The following is a 20,610-nucleotide window of genomic DNA, read 5'->3' on the forward strand; positions in this document are numbered from 1 at the left end:
AACGTTACATTTGCATTTCCAATGCAGTTGCAGCTTAACGACAGATGATGAGAAATGGTGCACCGAAGAAAGACGGGTTTCACTGTCTCAGGCAGTATATTCCTCTGAGTGTGATCATTCTGTTCACAGCATCTTAAATATATGCAAATTTTCTTATATATGCAGATTTATGCAGATGACATCAGATATGCAAAAAATCTGGTATTTCTTTTCATTGTTCATCCAATTTCTTTCTTTCATTTGTCTTGTTCTATTCAAATGCTTGCAAATCACCTTGAGCTCTGCAAGGCAACTTGTTTTACATTTAAATCATGCGGTGCACAAACATACATTGTTACAGTTTAATTAAAACTGATCTTTAGCACAAATACACCTCCAGGCCACTAACATCAGGAAACAATCACCACTCTCATTGCTGTCAAAGACTTCATTGTTCTTTATTATTATTGTTTCTTTAGAGACGTCTGTTCCACAGATCTTTTATAGCATACGGTTTGAAAGGACTACACTACATTTGGAATGGAACGTTAGCTTACTAATTTAATATTATTCAGTATACACCATATACTGCCACCTAATTTTTATTAAGAATAAGCAAGACAGACCACCATTACATACCCTATTCGAAGCTTTTTAATGACTTATCAACTAAATAACAGTAAAACAATAATGCAGCACATAATTTATAAAAAAATGTAAATGGTAATATACAGAAATATCAAACTATTATTTTGTCCAACAAAAACTGTAATTAGCAATCACTAAATTAAATACAACATAGTAAACCCATGACAACTGCTCTTATAAAATGTGTTAAATAATAATAATGACGTAAAAATTTGAAATGATGACATACTAAGGCATAATTATAAAAATAAAAAGATAAATATATGACAAATTTCAAACAGAGATGTCATAATAATGACATAAGTCAAAATTATGATAACAAATATGAGATAAAAATGAATAATTATGACAATTTTTAACTCTTTATGTAATAATTAGCAATTGTGACAACTAGCTGGGTCTGTCCTATACAACCTGTTAAAATGGTTTAAATCACATAATCACTCTATTTTGATGGCTTGCTGAATGTACAGATAAGGAAATTGAATTAATTAATGAAAACAGAAACGGTTGTCATTCATCACTGCTGTACTGTAAGTGACGCTTATGAAAAATGGTTAATATGTAAAAATGTATAATTATTATGGAATTGTGTATGAGGATTGAAAAAAATCTTGATCATGGTGAAGAAACCTGATATTAGTACAGATATTACATCTAGCTAATTTGTCATACTGAAACTGAAGGTCAAATCGAGTGCATTGCACTGTGGGATACAGTATTCTGTGCAGTGTCCTCTGCTTGTGTACTGCTCATTTTGGTCAGCATGCAGTCATAAAAGTTGTAAGGTATACTGTATGCTATTTGGAACACCTCCACACAAATAAGCACAGAGGGTTTTTTTTTTTTTTTGCTGCATGTCGCTTACCGATATTTTTGTCCTCCAGAGGGATTTCACTCTGAAGTGGGAAAAGGCTTATATAACCATCTCTCTCACACACATCAGAGTTTGTTATGGCAAATAGCACTGTGTGTATGTGTGTGTGCATGTTTGTGGCTTTCCTTTCCCTTCTCTAATTTGCTCTCTTTATTCTCGCTCTCTCCCTCTAATGAGAATCACAGAGATAAGCAGACATATTGGTCTGTTCTTACCACGTTGATTTACTCTGGGAGAGATCGAGTCTCTCTCTCTCTCTCTCACACACACACACACACACACACACACACACACACACACACACACACACACACACGCAGTCCCACATTTAAATGGTTCACAATTTAATCAGATAATACTAACAGGAACTACATATTTTTGGAGACAGCAAGAAAATCTGCCCACATGGTGCATTTCAACAGAGTTCCAGTAAAATGACAGCTTACACATATCAGTATGGATAGAGGTAACAGCACCTTCTCCATATGGATAAACTGCCTATAATAGCTGACACAGAGCAGTACTTCACTAGTTACTTTGCCTGTTTCTTTCCTAGCCCACACTGTAAAAACTGAATATGTGCAGTTGCTCCCTTGAGGAGCTTATTTCTACCTGCCATGACCCTTAAAATGACTTGAACTTAAACTAATGTAGTCGGACTCAATCATATTATTAAATAATATTTTGACTTACATTTCGGAGCAAACAATGTATGCATGATGTAAGACTACCAAAAACGAAAGCAACAGTTTTTGAAACACCCGTAGTCAAACACACTGTTTCACAAATGCAGCAGTAAAACAACTCTCCATTTACAATTCAGTCTACAGCAAACTTCCAGAATGACAACAGTGATAATAGAGTGATAATGTGATGTAAACCCGTCTATTTTAACAGTTTGTATAGGACAGACCTGGCTAGTTGTCACAAGTGCTAACTATTACATAAAAAATTAAAAATTATGTGTCATAATTATGAATTTTCATCTTATATTTTAATAACATAATTATAACACAATTTTGACGTATGTCATCATTATGACATCTCAATTTGACCTTTGTCACATATTTATTTTTATTTAATAATTATACCTTAGTATCTCATAATTTCGATTTGATTTTTTTACGTTATTATTATTTACCACATTATTTAAAGGGTTAGTTCACCCAAAAATGAAAATTCTGTCATTAATTACTCACCCTCATGTCGTTCCACACCCGTAAGACCTTCGTTCATCTTCTGAACACAAATGAAGATATTTTTTGATAAAATCCGATGGCTCAGTGAGTCCTGCATTGCCAGGAAGATAATTAACACTTTCAAATGCCCAGAAAGCTACTAAAGACATATTTAAAACAGTTCATGTGACTACAGTAGTTCAACCTTAATGTTATGAAGCGTCGAGAATACTTTTTGTGCGCCAAAAAAACCCCTAAATAACGACATAGATATTCAACAATATCTAGTGATGGGCGATTTCAAAACACTGCTTCATGAAGCCTTGAAGCTTTACGAATCTTTTGTTTCGAATCAGTGGTTCGGAGCGTGTATCAAACTGCCAAAAATCACGTGATTTCAGTAAACGAGGTTTCGTTACATCATAAGTGTTTCAGAATTTCAATGGTTCACATGACTTTGGCAATTTGATACACGCTCCGATCACTGATTCGAAACAAAAGATTTGTAAAGCTTCGTAATTAATAAAGGATGAGTATTTAATGACAGATTTTTCATTTTTGGGTGAACTAACCTTTTAAGAGCATGTACTACAAGCTGTCATGTGTTTACTATGTTGTATATTTAATTTAGCAATTACAGTTTTTGTTGGACAAAATAATAGTTTCATATTTCGGTATATTACCATTTACATTTTTATGAATTATGTGCTGCATTATTGTTTTAGTGATTAAATTTAGTTGATAAGCCATTAAAAAGCCCCGAAAAGGGTATTTAATGGCAGACTGCCACTATGAAAACTGATCTGTATCATTTTTCCTGGACAATAACTGTGGAAATGTTCAATGGCTTTTTTTGTGGCCAAGACTTTGATGTATGTCCCTATAGAGAAACTGACTTTCAAAATCAATTCTGAGAAATATTCACTAGAGTAAAAACGCTTTGTCCCCAGTCTCCCCTAGTTGACTATCCTAAATTGGTGCACAATTCCTTACCTTTTTAATCTACTATTTGGTTATGATGAGCTGTTTTAAATGCTGAGTATCCGTTCAAGACTCTCTCTTTTCTTGTGTGCAACAACAATACAGATCACGTTGTGCTGTAAACCAGACGCAAGTTCACGTGAACGCACACACACTACCCTTGTTGCTGAAATTCTATCTGCCTCAATAAGCCTGTTTACAAATGCATCTTGTTATGGGTGCCAATTACGAGGCATATTACCCACTTAACGAGCATAACGAGCTTAATTATTTATTCTGCCTTCGGAGGGGTATACCTCCCTCTGCCCTTCAAAGGGTCCTGAAGACACACAGAAAACCCCAGGTCCAGCAGCTCACTTTCTTACTCATCTTCTAAAATGCAAAACGCTGGTTAGATTGAAAATGATCAGAGGGGCAACTAATCGTCACACACGTATATTAAAATTCAAAAGCAGACCACATTAATTTAGACTTCAGGAGCTCTTTTCCTCTCTGAGCCTACTGGACTGAATGGAGCATGTCTATCTGTTCACTCCTCATCTCTCTCTCTCTATTTCTTTTAAACTTTCGGCTGGCATCAGACCAGACAGTGAGCACCCTATCCTACAGGGAGCTCTAAATTAATGTGCCCTTTTCTCCTTCTATCTCTTTTACCCTAAATCCAAGATTTCAGTGAATCAGAGTACTGCAACCGTACTACACACACACACAGGTTTGTTTTTGTGAATTGTGGGGACATTCCATAGGCGTAATGGTTTTTATACTGTATAAACCGTATTTTCTATTGCCCTACACCAACCCTACACCTAAACCTAACCATCACAGGAAACCATCATTTTTACTTTCTCAAAAAAAAAAAAAAAAAAAAAAATAATTCTTTATGATTTATAAGCCTTTTGAAAATGGAGACATCGGGTAATGTCCTAATAAGTCACCCTTTCCTTGTAATACCTATGTCATACCCATGTCATTATACAAATTTGTGTCCTGATATGTCACAAAAACATGCACGCACACACACACACATTCTGAGCTTGTGGAGCATATACACAGCACATGCTGACACAAACATACAGTGAGGACATTTACTGTATATCAGAATCTCAGAGCAATTGCTCAGCAGTTGCTCTATTAAGATACTTAATGGAGAATCATACGTAAAAGTACAATGTCTCCTTATCTCATGTTTTTCCTAAAATATTTTAACCATTGGATGACTAATTAAGCCAAAAAAAATAAAGGAAAATTAAATATATTATGTTAAATATTTCTATTTTTAAAGCTGCAGTCTGTAACTTTTTTTGGTTAAAAATTAACCAAAATCAATTTTTGAGCAAGTACATAACCAGCCAGTGTTCAAAACTATCTCCTTACCTTAGCCCAATTCACAACGATAAGCTTGTAATAATGTTTTATAATAAAATCGGTACTGGTGGGTTTCCGCCGGAAATATGAGCATGCAGCCGTTCATCTTTGCGTCACTGTCACATCTGTTCACATAAAGGAGTCCCAGCTAGTAGGCTATATCGCATGTGAGGATGCTGCAGGTGACGGATCATTTATAGCCTTTTCTCACAGCAGCTGGAATAATTAATCTTATCATTTTGATGGTGGATTGTAATCCAGAAAGGTCCAAATGACAATCATCAGTGACAACTGGAGATTCACCCGTAGTCAAAAGCAAAAGACTTAGGACAGCGGAGTGGCTACAGAAATTGAAATCTACAGGTAACGCTAATACACACTAAATACACACAGTCATGCAATGCTGATGTTGTTAACATTAACAATTTGAGAACAAAGTTTAACAATATTATTAATTTGCACGTTTTGACGTGGTCCGAGCTAAGTGATCATTAGATTTAAACACCATTGGCAGCTCGATTGTAATGCTTTTTTCTCAGTTGGTCAGAACAAAAGTGGCAGACATGTTACTTGCTTGTTCAGATGACATTCTCCGGTGAAAATTCTTACTTTGGTCATACTTCCAAGACATAGAATCTGTGATTCCGAAGTACAGTATCCACACCGATGTGGTGACTGACACCAAACATTAGATTCATCTGTGCTTGAGGAGCCGTGCCGATGCACAACCCACGTAAAGATTATAATTCCACAAATAACGGCAATTGCAGGTTTCAAACAGAGATGGCGACAAAGAGGCAAAACTTACGGACAGCAGCTTTAAATAAAGCAAGGATATAACGCACGTTAAAAAGTTATGAGGTTGGTAAGATTTTTTTCGTTTTTGAAAGAAGTCTCTTATTCTCACCAAGGCTGCATTTACTTGGTCAAAAATATAGTAAAATAAAGTAAAAATAAGAATGTTGTGAAATATTTGCAAATTACAATAACTTTTTACTATTTCAATAGATTTCAAAATGTACTGTATGTTATTCCTGTGCTGGCAAACTGAACCAGGGGGCCGGGGCACACTAGGGGGCCTCAGCAAAATTATAAGGGGGTCTCAAGTTGACTTAAAATGATTGGACATTTCTCTAGTTATGCCAAGCTCTAAAATATTTTATGAGGTTGAAATTGTAAAAATCTTTATTTTTTATAAATCCCTATCCCCAAATCCCTATCCAGTAAATCACACACACAAAAAAGTCTTGATATTGTTGTAAGCAACAGGGGGCATTGGATTCAAAAATGCTGAGAACCACTGCTTTAGAATGATGCCCAAACCACAACTTAATCTTAGAGCAACAAATACAGCAGGGGTAAAATCTTTTTTTTCTTTCGTTTTTACAGTCCAAAAATGCTCAAAAATCATTATTACAGATCCTGAAAATGTCAGTCCTGTCGATATATTTTCCTGTAATTTTCTGTCAAATCTTTTGAAAATAAAATATTTTCAAAACAAACAGGATATTTTATAAGTATAATTTTGATTTTATTTTGGCATGTTTTCTGTCTGCCAGCATGAAGCTCTGGGCCTTCGGTAGTTGAAGCTAGCCGAAGACTATCCATTTTTACCGCACTAAAGAGATCATAGTCACGGAAGATGCTGCCATGGTGCAGAGATCAATACTGCATCACTCTGAGTTTCTATGTGTATAAAGAGATATTGATTATAAAAACATTCTGTATATTGAGATTAATTGAATCAACAGCGAGCCAAAGTCAAGCCACACATCACTGTACAGAACTGTCAAGACTAGTATGTAAGTGACACATATCAGCGCTACGGGTCAGTTTAGCAGAATTAAACAGAGAAAAAAACGTCACACGGAATTGTTAAGGCTTTGGTTGCAGTCTATTTGTGCGGACCCCCTCATGGCCTGAGAACATAGAAGGTCGGATTGCAGTTATTGAAGCTCTCAGCATTTCGGTCAGAGCCTGTTACAGATAATAGACTTCAGTAAAAACACTTTAACAATGGGAAAAACGGGTATTCTGCCCCGAGACGCACAATGGAAGGCTTTTATCCATCAGTTTGCCGGAAAAAATGCATATGGATCGTTGAAGCGAGTGTAAAAAGGCTTAGATCAGTTTTAAATGTGATTTACAGTTTGATCTGAAACACATCTCTTTGCAGAACAGTCCGAAATCAAAGTGCACACACACACATACATAACATTCCAGCTCTGGGATTCTTTATGAATTCTATCCTCAGGGGTTTACAAGTAAGTGGAGGCTTTTAACTGCGACAGTTGAGTGAGCGAGTTACTGTGCGAGAGAGAGAGTGCACAATGAGGCTTGAAGGATAAGAGAACATACGTGCCCTTTAGCCACGCCCCCGTCTGTCCATCAGCCTGACTGACGGGTTTAAAGAGACAGTGGCAGTGATGGATAGGCGGGACTAATAGTTGCTCCGCCTGATTTAACAAAGAAGGAAGGCATCTTTCATTTATCTTACTTTTTCAGTTTTCCCATTTCTCTCACTGAAACATGCCTCTATTTTTCTCTTCTCGCCTTCAATAACCACTTTGCCTTGCTCACTCACTCTTTCTTTTTGAATTCAGAAGAGCAGCATGTGTGTGCACTGGATTCTCACCCCTGGGGTTACTGAGTGCTGCTTCAATGGCCTTGCCTCCATCGCCGCACTGGTTAGGGTGGAAGGGTGTGCACTGCTCCCCGCTGCCAGCCACCACCTCCACGTTCCTGCTGAGATCTTTCGGTTCAGTCAGAGTCTTCAGGCGGTACAGCTTCCCGCTGCTGGTGTCCGACAGGTAGAGCGACTCACGCACAGGATCCATAGACAAGTAGTACTTATGAGCTGGACTAGAGCTGAAGGAAGAGAATTTTAACAAGGCTTTTTGACAAAGCATGGCTACACACATATTGGCAATGTACTTATGCTGAAACTATTTCATAAAAGCGAAATCCATACCGAAAAACAACCACATACAGACTCATGCTCGCACAAGGTTAGAGTAAAAAACCCCTCAGGTCTCAGCGCCTTGCAGATATTTCAATCATACTGAACCCAAGCCCCGATCAAAACTCTCAGCCCCTCCAGCGCGTCGGACCCCTGCCAGTCTATAATCTTCCTTTCCATTCCTTCCATCCGGTTCTGCCCTAAGAGCAAATCTACCTGCTGCCTCCTTCTCATCGGTTCCTTAGGTGGGGGGAACGTCCTAAAAGAGCGAAAAATTGTCCACCACAAAAACTGATGGTCTTTTTTGTCCGAAAGGTTTTTTTTTTTTTGGATTATGCTGTCCTTGACAAAGCAAAACACATCCTCTGGCACAACACCTGTGGTGTCTGAGAGGCATTCTGCTGCTCTGACATTTAAGGGAAGTTGATTCACTCTTTTGGGTTTAAGGACAGCTGAGTGCTTAGAACTGTTTAGGAGCTATGAGGTCAGGGTAAAGGGGTGTAGTTCCTGTTGCTTAGCCGCTAAAAAAAAAAATCAAAGGTCATGGGTTCAGTTTCTTGGTAATGCACAGACAGATAAAGTGTACACTTACTGTTAGTCGCTTTCAAAAACATTCACGAATGTTACTTCACAAAACCATTAACCAAATTTACATCAATACTGAAATGGTAAAAGACATTAATATTTCTTTCAAAGCTTCTTTTGTTATAATAAAGGGCAAAAGTTTCTGTAGCTCAACCGCTGGCAACACAAATGTCATGGGTTCAAATCTCTGGAAATGCACAGACTTCTAAAGTGAACACTTTTAATGCACTGTGAGTCGCTTTTGATGAAAGTATCACACAAATGTAAATAGTTACTTTACAAAGCAATTAACCAAATTTACATCAATATTGAAATGGTAAAAGAGATTCATATTTTTCTCAGAGCTGTTTTTGTCATGATAAAAGGGCAAAAGCCACCCCCTCAAACTGTCTGTTTACTGACAGATTGATGAAATTGAAAATGTTAATACTATAAGGTTCTTTTGAGTCTTTGCGAGGTAGAATCAGACTTTGGTTTGATCAGAAGCGCTATCTCCAAAAGACGGCTGAAGGTAGGATTTCCCCCTTGCTGTGGGATGTAATACTGTGTGCAAACACACACGCGCACGCAAGGATAAAGGATTACAGTGTGCTTGTCAGTGTTAGTCTGTGGGGCAGAGGTCTATCCCACACTCTAACTCCCTCTCTGCGGGGGGCGCCGTTTCTAAATTCACATAAAACGAGGAAGATCTAGACGATAAGCAGGAGACCGCGGTGTGACGCTGGCAGCGGTTTGCTGAGAAAAAAGCTGTTAGTGTTCAATCCATCGACCAGAAAAACGCCTCAGATGGATTCCTGACCACACACTGAAGATTACAAGCAACAGTAGCCACTGTGTGGCTTCATAACACACGCACCCACACAAAAACATGTTCGCGGTCGCACAAATACACACAAAAATTTACACAGATGGATGTAAATACAAACATACACACCACATCAAGATACCATGCACTGATATGTAAAAATTAAATAATAAAAAATGGCCTTCATTATAAGAAAATAAAAGATGATATGCTCTGTAGTAACTGAAAGGTAAACTTCAAAAAAAAAAAAAAACAAAGAAATAAAGGAAATAAAGGAAGGGAAAATCAAGTCAACAAAAGAAACAATTGCAGTTTTATGTGTAGGTTTCAATGAAAAGGCTCTAGTCATTAAAGCTCAGGATTAATGTGATGTGTTGACTGAAGTTTTGGGGCAGAAATGGTCAACTTCAGTCCTGGAAAGCCACTGTCCTGCAGAGTTTAGCTTCAACCCTGATAAAAAAAACTCACCTGCCTGTAGCTTTGTATTAATCCTAAAGACATTGATTAGCTTGTTCTGGTGTGTTTTAGGTTGGAGCTAAACTCTCAAAGACAGTGGCCCTCCAGGACCAAAGCTGCCCATCCCTGATTTGGGGTTACCAGTATTTTTATCATTAATGTTACTGTACGTAGGAATATTTATGTTTAGAGCTGTAGTGACCTTGTAACAATTCACAAAGTAACAATTTACTAAATATATTTACATTATTTTTATTTACAACTTTATTTAAAGACTTTTTTTTTCATGAGACAAGATCCAATTCTGAGCATTTGATTCTGCTGACTTACTATAGGGGCTGCTGCCTCTAAATTTGTTGTTCTGCATTTGAGACTCGAGTCACTTAACCTCTAGTTCCTCCAAGGTTGATGCATGGATGAATGGAGATTCAAAATAAAAATAATGAATTCAAGCACAGGTACAGTGTATTAATGGCTGGAAGACTATATAGTGATATCTGTTCTGAAAAGAAACATACCTGTGTCTAATGTCACGATTTCTGGATGCATAACATAGAAAGAAATATAAGTCAATAATTAAAAATTTAAGTCAACACTGATAACAGAATTCTTCAGATAATTTTTTACAATTATGAGTTTTATAAGCTATAAAAAGCAGATACAAGCATTTTTTTTTACATAATCTAATAATGAAATAATTTTTATTTTAATAAAACAGTTTAATTTAAATGTCACCATGCAAAGCAGAATTTGTAGGTTATTTGACAAAACATTCATTAGTGTTTGATTTGATGTATTAAATATTTCAATAGCAGGAATCTATATTAATAAACATGAATGAAAAAGCTGCTTAACACAAAATAATAAATAAAATTTTAATTAATAAATAAATACAAAATTAAATAAATAAAAAACAAAGAATCACTCTTAGTAAAAGATATTGCTTCATTACTAAATAAAACTGTTAGTTTAAAACAATAGCAATTGCATATGCAATAAAAAGAAGAAGAAGAACAAGAAGAAGAAAAACATTTCAACACTTTTGAGAAATTATTCATTTGCTGCTATAATATGGCAGACCTGAGCTCCAAGATGCTGATGGCGAATCCGTTGGGCAGAATCCTGCGGATGTAGTTAAAATCACCTACATACACACTTCCATCCGAACCGCAGGCCAGAGCGATAGGCGCAAACAGTTTCTGCTCCACGGCTGGGCCGTTGCAGTTTGGGCATGGGATGGCACGGACCGCCCCTGTCCCCATCACTGTGGAAATGACCAGAGGCTGCTGAGAAATAAAGACATTCTCTCCATTACCTTTATGAAGGATACCTGCAGAAGAGAAAAGAAACAGAGAGTATTAGAATGAAGCCTTTATATATCAATGATGAAATGTGATGGTGCTAAAAGACCCTGTAGAAACAAGCCAGAGAAAGGAATGATACAAACTGCCATCTAGGGAGCTCTCAGGAACTAACAAAATATATTGATCAGGAGGATGTTAGATGTAAACATGCTCTATGTTGGGCATCTTTTTTGGTAAACACTGCCATGTATGGAAAAATGAGCTTAACCTATGACCTTCAGATAGCAATCTGAAGGTCATAGGTTAAGCTAATTTTTCCATAAGCACATTAAGACAAGGGTACCTGCCATTTAAAAAATTAACTTGTGATAGATTTAGGGGCAAAAACATACATATGCCAGATTTCTCCTGTGATATAATATATCCATATTGTATGGACATTTTAGCAGGCAGAGTAAATAAACTAATGATTTTGAAAAGTGTTTTTTATTTTCCAAAAGTCTACAGGGCCAAAAGCGCCCATAGTTGAAGAAAACACCCATGAGCATGAGTGTGTGCAAGTGATAATCCCTCACCACTCTCCAGGTTGAGGACGTGGTGTTGGTTCAGTGTCCATCCGCCCAGGTTGGATGGCATCAGCTCAAAGCCCTGCAGCTGAGCAACTCTCTTCTCCCAGAGCACAACGTCCAGACACGATTCATACTCGTATCCAACAGAGACTGTCATTAATTCACACACACACATATACACACACAAATATAAGTGCCAGACTTAGCCCATTAAATATCACCATCATCATCAAAATCCAAAAGAGACAAACCATCAGAAGAAAAAAAATCACCTACTTGCACTTTCATTGGTAATTCCTCATTTTAAAGCGAAACTTCAGATTTTTAATGCATAAATTACTCAGTATAACTAATAATTAATGCCAGTTTACAAGATTAATTAGACTAATATGAGCTCATATATAAAATCTTGATACTATTTATCATTTACAGAATATTTACCTAACAATATAACATTTACAAATACCTTACTCTGCATAAATGTGTCATAACATAGGTAAATTTTTAGAACTCAACCCATCCTCAACCCAAGTAAAATATCTAGCTTCCGCCACACCACCTTCCGTATTCAACTTGGGAAGAAAGTGTAACTGATGTCGACATTTAGTAAGTTGAATACGGAAGGTGTAGGACGTAGCATACGCGTTTTGAACTGCAAGAGGCAAAAATATGGATATTTTTCTTTCACAAATGCATCGCTTCGCTTCAGAAGGCCTTTATTAACCCCCCAGAGCTGTGTGAAGTACGTTTATAATGGATGGATGCACTTTCTTGAGCTTCATATTCGTTGGTCCCGTTCACTGCCATTATAAAGCTTGGATGCGTCAGGATATCTATTAATATAACTCCGATTGTGTTCATCAGAAAGAAGAAAGTTATATACACCTAAGATGGCTTGAGGGTGAGTAAAGCTTGGGCTAATTTTAGGTAGCTACAGTATATGTGGAAAAATTATATTTGGTTCAGTTACAGTTGTGTTGCCATGGTGTTACGGTGAATTTAATTAGACAGGTTCTTCAAAGCAGCAATGCTTAAGCTCTAGCCAACATAACCACAGTTAACAGGATAAAAAATAATTATTAACCAATAATTATATTTGCCTATTTGCAGGGCAGAGATCCTGAGTCATGAGGATTTTTACTTAATGTCTTTCTACCTTTTAATATGTTACTGTCTAAACGTTACAAGCACTACACAAATTCAAAGATACTGTAGCATCCTGTAATTTGTGGTTAAATAATCTCTATTGGTGACAGAAAAAAAAGCAGCTGTTCACACATTTGTTTATTATGACCATGAAATGTTTTCGTTTAATTCTTTCTAATTAGTACTTGAAAACAGGAGTTAATTTCCTCCATAATAGCCAGTAATTACTAATTTTTGGCCATTATTCAGTAGGTGCGTAAGTGTGCCGTAAAAATGAACGCTCTTTTCAATGAGCAAAAGATGATGAATTCAGACCCTCTGCAGTGTCTGATTGCTGTCATTGTGATGGATCTCAAAATAATGGACAGGGAGAGAGCGAGACAAGGGGCTATGATCATACAACAGCAGGATACAGTCATCATTTCTGTTTGGAGTGCCAAATATGGTCCTGTTCATGCACTATTTATTTATAAAAAAGACAGTGACAACCGTATTCAACTGAGTTCCTTAAATTTTCAAGGGTCCACAACTAAATTTTGAGAGCGAGTTCGATTGATAAGTGCTGTTTGAATGGATCCACACTCGACAACTAGTTGTCTGTCACATCATTGATATAGCCAGGACATAAGTGTGTGTGCTTTGTGGGTTGTTTTCTTGCTGTCAATCACTAATATTAGCTAGCTGTCAATCTCAGCTTATGAAAAATGACAGAAAAAAGGGGTATTGTGAGGTAAAATACAGTTGTCAGTCAGTCCTGTTTGGAGTCCTAGATACGGTTGTTCATACACAGTTAAATTATGAAAGAGACTAATCAGTTGCGCCCCTTGCATCTTACTAAGTACATACAATCAAGTTGCTTCATATTCACACAACTCTATTTTGACATTTTATTCCATGTGTGATCATTGTATCTTACAATAGCGTTCAAAAGTTTGGGGTCAGTATGATTTTTTATGTTTCTGAAAGAAGTCTTTTATGGTCATACATTTGATTAAAAATACAGTAAAACAATAATATTGTGAAATATTATTACAATTTAAAAGAACTGTTTTCTATTTTAATATATTTTAAAATGTAAATTATTCCTATGTTGGCAAAGTTGAATTTTCAGCATCATTACTCTTCTGTCTTCAGTGTCACATGATCCTTCAGAAATCATTCTAATGTTTATTTGATGCTCATGAGACACTTCTTATTATTATCAATGTTGAAAACAGTTGTGCTGCTTAAGATTTTAGTGTAAAACATACATTTTACATTTTTTTCAGGATTCTTTGATGAATAGAATGTTCAAAAGAACAGCATTTATTTGAAATAGAAATCTTTTGTAAAATTTGCCTTACTTGTCCCTTTTGATCGAATGAATGCGTCCTTGCTGAATAAAAGTATTAATTTAAAAACTGACCATTTGACTTGAACATCTGAATGGTAGTGTAAAACTGAATGAGGGCTTATCTTAAAAAAAAGCTAGTTCTCACACACTGAGACCCTCACCGTGTGCCTGCACGAGCCCCGTGACCTGCTGTCCATAGATGTCGGTTTTATTCCAGGAGAAAACATATATGAGGTTTGGAGCTGCAGGAAACGATTTCAGAAGCTGCCGACCCTGGACAGCCACAGACAGATGGACTTTGGCCAAGCCCGGCGGGAGGGTGGAGTGGGTCAGAACCACCCTCAGGAGAGACCGATAGCCTGGAGCTCTGGTAGAGAGGTAGCTTAACTTCAGAATTGTAGCAGGGATAACCACCTCCTCTTGGACTGCCTACAGAGAGAGAAAGAGACGTGCAGACGCAAAGATTAATTGTATTTCTATTTACTGTGTGCACTTTCCATACAGAACAAAAACCGAGCCAATGACCGTAATGCTGCCAAATAAATGTCCCATAAACACAGGTTGCAGTTCTTACAGCCTACACACACACAAGCTCTGTTCCAAAACTGAGTGAGCTGTCTCGCTGTCTACTGCCTACATAGGCTATTGCCCTCCAAAACAGCATCTAAACCAATATAAAAATCTCATGAGGGACTAATTTGAAACGCTCTACATAAGCAGAAGGGCTGCTTAAACATGACAAAAATTCCTTGATTTCCCTTGATATTGCAGTCGCGATTATTAATAATAAGATAATAAAAATACTTGTTTTGTGTGGCCGATTGAATGTTATGTTGTTTCTGTGGGCTACACATCTAAATTTAGCTGAGAAATGTGTTCCTGAATTACTTTTTTGCTGTTTTATTCATCAGTCAACTTCAGAGAGTTTGTTTATTTCAAACGTTGAGTAAATTATACACTCAAAGTGAGTAATGCATCAATATTAGAACATTCTCATTACATTATAATCAACAAAGGTGTCAAGTTTACACAGTTTTACGCAACTGAGATTTGGACTCATGCGAATGCTCACTTTATAATTCAAAAAAAATGTCTACACTGCAGAAATCTCTTTTTTACACTGTGTATATGCCTTGTTGATTATAATGGGAACATTCTTCTTTTTCTAGCACCACCAGGTTGCGGTGTATATCAGGTATTATACCATCTACACTGCAAGCGAGCAGTTTCATGTGTCATATAAAAAGCACTGAGGCATACAAGGGACCTGAGCAAAATTCAAGTTGATTTCAGTGTAGTCTGATGTTAAAGACCCCCTGTGGTGAAAATCAAGTTTTTAAAGTTGTTTATATGTCTATGTAGTGTTTTTAATATGCTTTAAGACAAACCATGTGCAAATTCATAAGTCAGCACCATTGCTGAGTATTTGATGTTTGAAACTGCAGTAAACCAAAGACTGCAGTAAACCAAACCCGTGGTTTGAAATCGGTGGTGTTTGTGAAGTCACAGACTACCTTGTAACCAATCACAACAACGTGCCGGCAGGCTTTAGCATATCATTAACTATGACTGCTCTGAAGCAGGAAAGTCTCGAGAGAAGCCAGGTTATCCCGGTATATATTCTGTTGATATGAAAAATTGTGTAGATTTAGCAATATAGCGAGTCTATTACTGTTATGATGAACTATATGCCTTTCTCCACTGACGTTCTGAGTTGTTCAAACTGATTGTTAGAAGACAGCTGTCTGACTCTGATGAAGAACAGGAACATGGTTTGTGTAACATTAGCAACACATTATTAGCTGTTTGATAACGTAGTCAAGCAAAAGGCTAATCATATTAATTCATATTAATTAATGACAGAACCGTCGCAAGGGCTGTGCCATGTGTGCAAGCACATAGGGGCTCGCGTCAAAGTAAAGTGACAGGTAAATTGAAGTTCATGATTTTGTCCTTCGAAATATTTTAATACTATAAAACATGGCTAAAACAATATTGCTCTGAGCGTGTGCGTGTGACCGTGATTCATGTGCATATGTCAGTCGGTGTGGAATCGCACGTCAAGTTATGAGAGAGCTATTCAGTCCATTATAAATTCTGATTTTGGCCGCCTCTGGAATGGATCAAACCATAGATATTAACCTACCCGATAAGTTCAAGTAAATACGCTGGAAATCCGCGCTCATTCAAGGATATGCATTTATTTCATGTATGGAGAAGGCACGGGCGCCTGCAGGATTTCATCTGAATGTTTTTTTAAATCTGAACTCCAAAAAGCAACGAAATTATACGGAGCGAAACAAGCTTTTTTCTTAAATATCCACAACACAAACAACAAATTGCTCATCACTATAGCAACAGTAGACTCTCCGAGCTGGCGTGAGCGAGTGGAGGCGGGGCTAATTTGCATATTCATTGATCCGTGTATATTAAATGAGGCAAGGTTGTAGAGTTACATTCAAGCTATTTTAAGGCATGAAGAAATTTTTTCACTTGAATTTTTTTTTAAATATGTCATTTTGGTGATCAAAGATGAGTTTTAAGGGATAAAATAATTGACTACAGGGGGACTTTAACATGTAACTAGATAGTGACAATCAGTGTTGGGTAAGTTACTTCAAAAAAGTAATTAATTACTAATTACATCATCAAAGTTGTATTTAAAATACTTTTCTAATTACTCTGTCTGAAAAGTAATTTAATTACTCAATAAGTAATTCAACTCATTACTAATTAATTCTTAAAATCCCTATAAAGCTTGACCGGATAGACAATAGAAAGGAAAATCTTTTAATAATTTAAATATGAGTCAAACATGGAATAGTTTAGCCTTTTATAGCTTAAACATTCTATAATACTTACAATTTTTTAGTAACAAATAGGGATGTCACCATACCAAAAATCTAGCAGTCGGTACCGATACCACCAAAAGTGCACAATACTCGATACCAAAGTCGATACCACAATAAAAATATTTAAAGATACAAATAAAACAATGCTAGGCCTATATATTTTTTCAGGTAGGTCTAATAGTAGTAAGTAAAAATACCACAGAAATTGAATAATCAAATATAAAATACCTCTGCATTGTCATAACTATAGGCTATAGATTAAATATAGATTAATCCTTATTAAAGCTTTTCTTTTGTTGTTTGATTATCAATTATAATACAGACAGCCAATAGTAGACAGTAGCATGTTTTAAAGACTGCTGTCACTAAGACCTAATGGACGGAGACAATATGCTGTTACACATGCTGTTCACATTCACATAACCAACGCGAATATACGCCAAGACGGCATTTTGACATAACTGTGTGTGAGTATTTGAATGTTTATGTGTAATAAACCGCAAAAATCTGACACTCGCGAGAGGCGGCTATGTGTGTGCGCTTTGGTTGAGAGCGCACTGACTAAAGACCGCCTCTCAGAGAGCGCAAGTAGTTTTTTCTCCCTAGGACATACGTAGCTTACATTTTACCGAAGTGACTGGAATATTTCCATTCTGCAAAATAGCTACTCGCTTCTGCCGACATCTTCAGACAGCGACTACAAAGCCAACGGGTGCAAAGCTGCAAACTCACGCGCAACTCACTACAGCTAACAATTTAAAAGTGGCATCGTTCACTTTTACCTTTAGACGACAAATTTAGATTTTAAATTCAATATTGATTTATACAGAACTGTTTAACTAATTTAAAGTATGTAACGCAAGTACATTATAAGTAACTGCAATTAAATTACCTAAAAATGAACAGTAATCCCTTACTTTACTTTTTCAGTGGATGAGTAATTTGATTACAGTAACGCGTTACACCCAACAATGGTGACATTATAACGCATTCAGTGTTTTGTTAGAACAAGTGTATCTTGTACCTGTAGCTCAGGTACGACAGTTCCTCTGTCCTCACAGTCAGCGGCGAATCGTGGGAGGGGGGCGGAGAGAACAATGGCGTGTGGACTGATCAGGTTTTTCAGGTCGCAGATAGGTAGTTTGGATTCAGCTCTTTCCATAAAAACTCGGTCCAGGACCATGAACTGGTTCCAAGGAAGCCAGACAGAACGAATCTGGGACAAAAATGGGGCTCGCTGGAACAATAGAGTAACAGAGATTCCGCCCACTGCCAGAAGATCAAAGCTAGTGGGAAAAACAAAAATACAAACATACACAAAACAAAGATTTATATATATTCCATACAGTAAATATACAAGACAGTGTGTGTAAGTATACAGGACATATACTGTATGCTATAAATATATATAATTTATATTTAAATTGTCATTAATATTTGTAATTAAGGTGAAAAATCTCTTATGCTCATCATGCTGCATTTATGTGAATAAAAATACAGCAAAAACAGTAATATTGTGAAATATTACAATTTCAAATTGCCGTTTTCTATTTTAATATATTTTCAAATGTAAAAGCTGAATTCTCAGAAACCATTACTCCTATTTCCTTCAGATTATTCCAATATGCTGATTTGATGCTGAAGAAACATTTCTTATTATTACCAATGTTGATAATAGTTTTTCAGGAATCTTTGATGAATAGAAACAGAACAGCATTTATTTGAAACATAAATTTTAAATAACATTGTAAATGTCTTTACTGTGACTTCTGATCAATTTAATGCATTCTTGCTGAAAAAAATATTAATAAAAATATCCAATTTGAATATGAAAAACACTCAGGATTTTTAAATATTTAAAAAAGGAACATTAAGTTGAATAAATTAAGTGAAATGAATAAGAAACATAAAGATTCTGCAATATTTATAGATCACTGTTTAAAGAAGAATGTTAATTATTTTGAAAGAAGTCTCATCAGGTTTTGCACAAACTTGTGGAGTTCATGCAGCTTGAATGTAGATGTTAGTAAAGCAAAAGAAGTCAAATACTAAGAATTTCATGTCAAATTTTCTATATATATATTTTTTTCTATTCAACCAGCAGTCTCAGACTTTTGCCACCTACTGTACATACAGAAAGAACAGAGTAGTATACACTCTATATATAATGGAAATATACAGGAGAGGTTAATATACAGTGGCTACCGTATGTGTGTGTGTTAGCGCATGTTCTATAGACCTTATGTAGCCCCGCCCCTTTTCAGCCCCGCTGCACTCATTGTGTTCTGTCTTCCGGTTTGTATTTCCACAGCATGAAGGTAAGATCTTACAAATTTATGAATGAACCGCTCATTTTAAAATCTTCCCAATCTACTGACATTTGTTATGACATCCACTTCAAACATTACAATGTCCATGATAACTTTTGTTAACTCTACTATAAGTAAATCCACTTCACTAGCTAATTACTCTTTGACAACAATGCCATAGAAATGTACAGCTACCACAAAAATGTTCAAACACAATTTTCTAAAGATGGTTGTGCGATTGTTTCTCTGCCACATAAGGTTTATTTTATGTCTTTTTTTTTACAAAGTGTATACAAGTGTGTGTTACCTGCCATCTTGTCGGCTGAGTGTATATCCATATTCAGGGTTATGCTGAAACGTGACATTCACGCCAACGAGAGGAGTTCCATCAGAGGCCAAAACCTGACCTCGAATTACACACACTCGACTGCACAGAGAAAGAGAGAGAGAGAGAGAGAGAAAGAGAGAGAGGGCAGTCAATGCAAGAGAAACCAAAGGATCTGTCAGAAGAGATCGAAACTGAGAGAGGAGCACTCTCTTTTCAGTAATCAGAGAAAAATACAATAGATGCTTCAATCGATTCTAAACTTCCTCAAACTAGACGATGACAGCAAAAATCATTTTGGGAGATTATTTTTTGGGTGAGTCACACTGCTCATAGCAGCTAGCTGGTATTGTATCAGCATATGAGAGCCAGAGGAAAAGTTCACACGCACTAAATGTGAAATGCTTGAACACATTCATCTGTGTATGGACATATTTATGGACTTTGCATTACCATATTCATACTTCATTTCTGGATCTTTTAATGTTCATTATTGCATTTCATTTAACAGTTTATTTGTTTTGAACACATGGTGTCCCCCCTCGGTCTGTTTGCAATAGGAGGTCCCCCTAGGTCCCTTCGCAACCACCTTTGTGTTGGGGGGTGCTGTTGGGTTCCAGCATAACATGATCAATCCCAAACTAACTATTAACAGTAATATTAGGCTGAATTCACGACGACGAGAGAACACAGACACTAACTGTGAGACTAACATTGAACACTTTAAAAAATAAAATTAAAAAATTAACCTTGAATATGAAGTATGTAGGATTTTTTATGTTAAAATATATTCTCTTAACCCAGTTTATTGTTCATTGACTATTAGTAAGCCATTCATGGGTTTATCTCCCCCAAAAGTGTAAACACTGAGCCCCCCAGGCACTATCTAAACATTGGAGCGGTTCGCTCAGATCCGTCAATCTCTTTCCAGCTCAATCT

At 36.5% G+C, this 20,610-nt stretch overlaps 1 protein-coding gene across 4 annotated transcripts in view; it reads right to left on the reverse strand.

Annotated features, from left to right (window-relative positions):
• tenm1 (teneurin transmembrane protein 1) overlaps nt 1-20,610 on the reverse strand; it is a 202,295-nt gene that overhangs the window by 27,575 nt on the left and 154,110 nt on the right. For all 4 annotated transcript variants that reach the window (XM_051895417.1, XM_051895419.1, XM_051895418.1 and 1 more), the window contains 7 exons: nt 19,654-19,773; nt 18,062-18,323; nt 14,347-14,614; nt 11,713-11,856; nt 10,914-11,163; nt 10,352-10,372; nt 7,664-7,896 (listed from right to left, as the gene is read on the reverse strand). In XM_051895417.1, coding sequence (XP_051751377.1) covers nt 7,664-7,896; nt 10,352-10,372; nt 10,914-11,163; nt 11,713-11,856; nt 14,347-14,614; nt 18,062-18,323; nt 19,654-19,773 — 1,298 coding nt within the window. The remainder of the gene's footprint in view (nt 1-7,663; nt 7,897-10,351; nt 10,373-10,913; nt 11,164-11,712; nt 11,857-14,346; nt 14,615-18,061; nt 18,324-19,653; nt 19,774-20,610) is intronic.

This window comes from Ctenopharyngodon idella, chromosome 5 (assembly GCF_019924925.1).
Source record: "Ctenopharyngodon idella isolate HZGC_01 chromosome 5, HZGC01, whole genome shotgun sequence".
Classification (NCBI taxonomy): Eukaryota; Metazoa; Chordata; class Actinopteri; order Cypriniformes; family Xenocyprididae; genus Ctenopharyngodon; species Ctenopharyngodon idella.